Below are 7,631 nucleotides of genomic sequence, written 5' to 3'. Positions count from 1 at the left end.
TTCCACAGAAAGTTCAGTGCTGTCTCCTGAGATGAGATGAACTTGGTATTTCTTTGCATATGAGATCTGTCATGCTTTTTGTCAGTAGTACTACCTACATTTGATTCTTCACTGTGCTGTTTGCAGTTCATCTGTATTGTTTACTGTGAAAACTCAGACTACAAGTCTGCTCTTGGTTCCCAAATTTGCATTTGCAACCACACTTATACAAGGTTGCTGACTGCTGTTTTGCCAATCGACGAGGATAGCACAGAGGACACAGGCACCAAAAAAAAGTAAACTTGTTTTTCCTTATGTCCAAAGTGACAAAGTAATAAGGAAAACAGTACAGAAAAAATAAAGCAAGATAAGGTAAAGCAGCAAGACAACAAACAAACTACTACAGCAAGCACAAAAATAAGGTAATGCACCTAATCATTGCTACATAGAGTTAGCGATAGTGATTAAGAAAGATACCTCACCAATTGCCCTATATTACCATCATCCAGATCCGCAGATGCTGGGGAGCCTGTTTACAGCGAAGGATTTGAAGAACTCATCCTGGCGGAAATCTCTATCCAGTGCGTCCACTGTGTAGATGAGGCTTACAAATTTCCCTGCAAAGTCCCTGCTTTTATACCGTTAAATAAACAATTTTATATCTTAAGCTGCGAAAAACATCTGGTGTAGTTTTTTTTTCTTTCTTGCTAACTTTTTCCTGCGCTTGGCCAGAGCCCGAGAAAAGGTTAAGAAGTTAAGGTGTCTGGTTATCTTTGATTATGCGTCTTTAAACAATGCCCGTCACTGCCCTGCTACCTTCTGTCATGTAGAGGTCTGTTTGAAGGTTTGAGATAGGTTTATCTCTCTTTGGCAAGAGGGGCTACTGTTACACAACTTATTACTTTACAGTGAGCGTTACAGCAATTCTCTATAAGCGTTACAACAAAAGCTTTTAGAAATTGCCATATATTCATAAGGTTATACATTGCATATGTGATCAATATTATACATATTAGGTATATTGTTAGGTTGTGAGGTTCACCTAGAGGTCAACTTTGGTTCAGGGCCTCACTGCTCAGGCCCTAGTATTTCAACTGCTTCCTTTTACCTCTGCCCGAGAATGCTACGTACCTGGATGACAGCTGCAGCTTTGTGTCTGAGCTCTTGTCTGGCGTATAGACAGTGCTTTGAGTGACATGTTCCATCAAACTGATTGCTCAAAAGGACATTTCTGAATGAAATCTCCACCTCCCAGCCTCTACTGGGTCTGAAAGGGATGGTGACTATTAGCATATTGTAGCATAGTGATGTATTAAATACAGTCAAGAATGGGAACACTCCTCATTTTCTGGGATCAGGAGGCGTGGTAGGAAAGAAGGGAGGAGACAAATTCAGAAAGCTTAAGTGTGACGGGAAGAGTTAAGAAGAACGATAAAGAGTCATTTCAACACACAGGTTCATAGCAGTTTTCTCAGTGATAAGAGTAGTTTGGAGGTTTGAAATGATAGGTGTATTTCTCATATCCCTGGTTTTGTTTCTTCTGGGTGCGGAGTTCCTGAAATTGCAATGGAAAAGTCGTGGACTTCCTCCTGGACCAGTCCCATTCCCCATCATTGGAAGCATCTGGTGGATGAATTTTAGAGCTGATTATGAGAGCCTGAAAAAGGTACGTGTTTGTAGATGTGAACTAAAGAGCTATTGAAGCAAAAACTGTAGAAACTGCTGATGGCTGTTGATAGGCTAATGTGGTAGCAGGGAGAACTTAATCCTGAGGGAAGGTGAATCATGGAAGTTAAATGAAGTGCCCAAACAAGTTAAGTAAAATCTGCAGGCTGTCTAATTCATGTGAAAGCTAATTATCTGTGTAAGTTAAACAGAACAGAGACAATAATTTTGCCTCAAAAAAAACTTCTGTTTTTAAGTGGGGCTTTTTGCCTTGAAAGAAAAAAGTGTTTCTCAGATTTCCCACCACAAGTGCATACAGAAAATCTACTAAAGCAAGGTGTCTTGAATTCAGAAGATGTGAAAAGCACACTAATACGTCTTCTGCTCTCATGGGATGGAAACAAGATTGTACCCTATAAGCAGCCAAAACCTTAGATCCATCATTTTTCTCAAGTCCAGTCTGGGAATTGCTGCTTGCAGATGAGATAGGGATATAAATGATGGTGCAAGGAAGGAATTGATGGGAAGAATTCGGTCCATGGTAAGCATGTTAATACAGGTTCTTTTAGTGCTCAACATTCTCCATTGAGCCAAAACTTCATGAAAGAATCTAATGTGTTTATATATTTTTCAAGTTTACCTTTCCTTAGGTGCTAAGTGCAACCTGAATGTCAGGGAGTACCTGGCTGCAGCTGGAGAATGTTGGCTTCAGGAGAAGGGAAATTAAAAGACCTTGATGCTAAACTTTTGTGTTCAGTTTTGGGCCCCTTACCACAAGAAGGACACTGAGGTGCTGGAGCAGGTCCAGAGAAAGGCAACAAAGCTGGTGAAGGGTCTGGAGCACAGGTCTTATGAGGAGCGGCTGAGGGAGCTGGGGGTGTTTAGTCTAGAGAAGAGGAGGCTGAGAGGAGACCTTATCACTCTCTACAACTACCTGAAAGGAGGGTGTAGTGAGGTGGGTGCTGGCCTCTTCTCTAAAGTAACAAATGATAGGACAAGAGGAAATGGCCTCAAGTTGCACCAGGGGAGGTTTAGGCTAGATATTAGAAAAAAATTCTTCACTGAAAGAGTGATCGGGCATTGGAACAGGCTGCCCAGGGAAGTGGTGGAGTCACCATCCCTGGAAGGGTTCAAAAAACGTGTAGATGTGGTGCTGAGGGACATGGGTTAGTGTGTTAGGTGGTGTTGGGTGATGGTTGGACTTGATGATCCTTGAAGTCTTTTCCAACCTTAATGATTCTATGATGTGTATATGTTCATCACCGTGGAAGGACAGAGCTGTACAGTTTCTTTGCCAAGAGTCAGGGACTTTGTCCTTGCTGAATACCCACAGGCTTGCCTGAGAGCAGTCCCCATCACTGCCTAAGCACAGGTGGTATCTGTGCTCAGATGCCTCAGCTGACAGTACTTCTGTAGAAGAGGGGAAGAGGTCCTGCCATTAAAACTTCAAATTGGAAGTACTAGAACGAGAGTTACACCTGGAATATGTAATTTCAATAAGTTCTAGTTGTTGGCTGAGGAAATGAAATATGAAGTTGAAAAATGTAATCAAGAACGGGCAGGTAAAATTTCATGTGAAACCTAATTCGGATCTGTAAACACTCTGTCAGGGACTTTTTCCTAATTGTTAATATTGTTAATATCGCAAAGGCAACCCAGGCCAAGTTTTATCCAAGTCTATTCTTTTATCATTCACGTTGCTGTGAATAGTGGGTTCCCAGGGAGAGCCCAGAACCTTACTGTGGTAAACACTTCCACTACGAAACAAAACCACTGTCCCTTTGCATTTCCTGAACCCCTGAGTAACGTCATGCTGGAAGAGAGCAGCCCATCATGTGTGTATTTTGGCTGATGTTTCTCCCATGGGTATTTTTTTTGGCATTGCTGGCAACCTACAGCTGGCTAAAAGCTATGGCAACGTCTGTACCCTGTGGCTGGGTCACAAACCTGTGGTGATTCTGTGTGGATTCCGAGCCGTGAAGGACGGTTTCACCACCAACGCAGACGATACTTGTGGGCGACTACAGACCTATGTCTTCGATAAAATGTCGAATGGAAAGGGTAAGATGTTCATATCTGCGGAGGGACTTCATCCTTGACTTTCTTTGTTTCCCCTCATGTTTTCCTTACCGTCAAGCCCTTAGTTCCCGGTTCACCCATGCTGTCTGCTCACGATGAATGATATAATTCTGCAGCATTACTAAGGTGTCTCCAAAGTCCCACTGTCACACATGTATTTCAGAATCTCATCAGAGCAGCAATATTTGTACCTAGCTAGGTCTTGTTTGTCCATTCTTAGTGTTGTCTACATGTGTGTCCTGATTTGAAATAATCTGAGGCTGAAGGAATTCTTTATGCTCCCAGTTGTTTGTTTACAGCAGAGGCTGCTGTAAGGAAAGCATGTACAGAACTGGTGAACAACATCTAGGTTTTTGGGATGTCCAAAGTCACAGGAAGGTCACTGGAGCTTTAAATGTGTTAGCCAGACTGTAGGTGCAGCATAGCCTTGTTCAGAGCTGCTTCTTGTGCTATTGTTTACATCAGATGGAGAATAAAGAGGGTGCTGGGTGTAATGCAGGAATGATGGAACTTGTTTCCACCAGCTTCTTATCCAGAGGATATAGAGCAGATGCCTTTATTCTCAGTCAGGCTTTGTTGCATGTGGACTGCAATCTGGAAAGCTTTAATTTATAATACTAACTGATGTAAGAAGCGAAAAACATCTTTAAGAAGTAGAGATGGTTAAGTCTGGAGCCATTTCAGTCTATTTGGAAGGGTCTCTTTTGCCACCTGTCACCTGGGTGATGTAGAATAAAACAGGGACACAGTAGCTGGGCTGCGACAAGCTGCCCCAGAACTAGCAGTTTGTAGCAGGGATGGCTTTAACAAACAGCTGCAGCACAGCTGTGAGTTGGCAACTCTCTGCAACACAGGTACCTGCCTGTTGCTCTGGCTCCTTTTCTGCTAGCCCAGGCTCCCAGGACGACAGAAGGACCAGGGGAGAGTTATTGCAGACTGTGGTCATGCAGCTGTCTCAGGGGGTAAGCTGGCTTTCCCAGGGGCAGCATGGGCTGGACTGGCGGAGGGAAGTGGTTCCCCACCGTGTGGATTAAATGGTTTATGCTGGGCTGTCTGCTAGAACATGGGCTCACAGCACAGGGGCCTGGGATTCCGTCCTGTCCCACAGTGAGACCTCTGGTTGTAGGAGGCTGTTTGTAGAGTGGCTACAGCCTGCTCTTCCTACTCTGGTTTTTGATAGGTGGTTCTGGTCCTGGCTTCATTGTCTTTCCAGGAGGGACCTGGACCAGAACGAGAGCTTGATATCTGGTGTAACAAGCAGAGCCACCTAAAAGCCAGAGACTGTGTAGCACAGACAACATGTGCTCAGAATCAGTTATCAACTGTAGCCATTAAAGTTTTTCTTTTTGAAGCACTACCAGCAGGGCAATGCAATGATCTCCAGAAGGTTTGCATAAGGTGAAGAAGCACAAGCATAGAAGTGCCCAGACCTCCGCAGTGAGCTCTGCAGAAATCTCTGTTGGCTATGAGTAGCTTGGTGAGAGATTCCAGGTGGTAGAAACCTGAACTTACTGCTTGTTGAGGAAAGCTGTCTTTGCTGCTCCTTCAGAGTTGACGTGTGGCAGTATCTGCGAGAACACAAAGTCTGTATGGGGACGTTGGCAAACATAGCTTACAAGTAAGTATTAATTGTATTAGAAGATTGTACAAGATATGCATGAGCTCGGCTGTAAGCCTTTCTGTGTGATAAGGGTTTAGATTCATTTCTGCTTGAAGCATGGGCAAATAGGAGGCAAGACCAACCCACACTGTCTTTGCAGCAAGCAGGCTGCTGGGTGGAGTTTGAAGTAATGACCACTGTTCTTGGACACTTTAGAAAGCCTAGGGCTAGTTTTGGAAGGCAGGTGTGTGAGTCCTGAGATTTTTGCAGGGATGGGAATATATTAACGAGGGTGTTTTCTCTGTCTCTAACAAAATACAATTCAAAGAACACTGCCTTGATGTGGCTCTCTTTATGAGCGGCAGCATGATGAGGAGATGACTCTTAACGTGTCTGTCAGTTACTATCATATGAACATTAACGTGACATAAAATTGATTCTTGTTGGCTGAAGGTATCCTGGTCTCAAGTGGCCTCATCTGGAAACGTCAGAGACATTTTGGAGTTGTAACTCTCCGAAAACTGGGAATGGGGAATAAAGGAATGGAGCGTGGGATACAAGCTGAGGCTCGTTACCTGATTGAGTTCTTCAGGGACAAAGAGGGTATGCCATTGACAAGGTGCTTGGGAACTGCATTTGGGCTTTTGATATAATACGTAGCCTGCATGACTCAAAGGGTAAAGACTATTTTTTGCTGCGGAAAAGAATGGGTTTGGAGCACAGCTTAGATTTAGAGTGCAATCAAGACCATCTGTACAGTCAGACTTCAACAATGTGTATTTTGGTGTCAACACCAAGATCAAGATTTAAAAAAAAAAAAAAAAAGGCAAATAAAAAAACTGCCAAGGCTGGGAGTTTAAAGACTCGAGGCCTTCCTGTCCTCATTTTTGAACGAAGTTCATCTTTTGTTACGTTCGACAGTGAATTTTGGGTGCTTCAGTGTAACAGTCTAAATAGCGTAGAGGACATCTATTATAAAATGTCATAGTGATTGTGCTTCCAAAATAGCAAAGGAGATAAAGAAAGTGCTTTGGAGATGAATGTTTATCTCTGTCTGCAGGAAGAGCTGTCGACCCTTCTTTCCCCATCGTTCACACTATCTCTAACGTGATCTGTGCTGTGGTATTTGGACATCGTTTCTCCCGAGAGGATGAAACCTTCCACCAGCTGATTGAAGCATATGACTCTATGGTGGCTTTTGGGAACAGCCGCCTTTACTATGTAAGAAAAGTATTTAATATGCAAATTAAATTAATATTGAACACATTATTGCCTTATTATACAACACAATTACATTATTATATATCATTATATTTATTGCATTATTTAATACACATTAAATGCTGATAAGAGTTCTATGAATATGAACTGGACCTGCAGTGTTTTTGGGTTTGACATCATTCTAATAATCTTAGAATTTCTCAGCAAAGGCGATGCACTTGGGATGCTGAACTTTTCTGTAATGGAAACACCAGTATCGTTAAGGTGAAAAGGTGGTACTCTTTTATCAGAATAAAAGAGAATGATTTTTTTGTTTCCTGTGTGCTAAGGTAATGTATATATTAACATTTATTAATATTAAATTTATTAATACATGTTAAATCTATATGCAAAAATGGATTCGTTTGTTGGTGAATTAACAGGGCAAATGTAAGTAGAGTTATGCAGTAAGGATAGAAAAGAATCCAGGGTAGAAACTGTGTTGTCTTTGATTTGGGGTTTTAATGTGCGTTCGTGTACTCAGCATGTACCCAACGTTTCTCTTTGACGCTACAGTATTTTTCCTAGAGCAGTTAACTCAGCAATTTAGCACCAAAACTGTCCATGCTGTATCTCTATAATAGCCTTACTCATGTCATTAACTTCTGTGTTGAATGCTTGCTCCACAGCTATGTGAAATTTTCCCATGGCTTGTAGCTCATGTCCCAGGACCTGCACGGAAAGCATTACTTTCCTGTGATGTTGTTCGTTCTTTCATAAGGCAGGAAGTCAAAAGCCACAGGGAAAGGGGCACAATAAACGAACCAGAAGATTTCATTGACTTTTACCTCGATCAGATAGAGAGAGTGAGTAATTTATACTGTATGTGTCACAGATCCTGTCGTAATGGATTCCCTGCACCTTTCCCACCATTATCTGCACCTAACAACATTACTACAGAGCTCTACAGATAGAGTTTAAAAACTCTGTTGTCCAATTCAAATATGAACTTTCAATAGTTAGTTTGATAACTTGCTTTAGAAGTATAAAGTAATTACGTTGGTTTGTTGTTATACTGTGGAGTAGATGTGGTCTATCTTGATTTCAG

At 42.2% G+C, this 7,631-nt stretch overlaps 1 protein-coding gene across 1 annotated transcript; it reads left to right on the top strand.

Annotated features, from left to right (window-relative positions):
- Positions 1–1,480: 1,480 nt before the first annotated feature.
- Positions 1,481–7,389, top strand: LOC104463969 (cytochrome P450 2C50-like; the record flags this gene model as incomplete). The annotated part of the gene is made up of 5 exons (XM_010076504.1): positions 1,481–1,645; positions 3,543–3,705; positions 5,777–5,926; positions 6,384–6,544; positions 7,213–7,389. Coding segments are annotated over exons 1-5 (816 nt in total), but the record flags the coding sequence as incomplete, so codon positions are not given.
- Positions 7,390–7,631: the final 242 nt, after the last annotated feature.

The sequence above is a fragment of the Pterocles gutturalis genome, unplaced genomic scaffold (assembly GCF_000699245.1).
Source record: "Pterocles gutturalis isolate BGI_N339 unplaced genomic scaffold, ASM69924v1 scaffold46161, whole genome shotgun sequence".
NCBI lineage: Eukaryota > Metazoa > Chordata > Aves > Pterocliformes > Pteroclidae > Pterocles > Pterocles gutturalis.
Note: the sequence above shows the minus strand (reverse complement) of the source record. Positions and strands in the feature narration are given on the sequence as shown.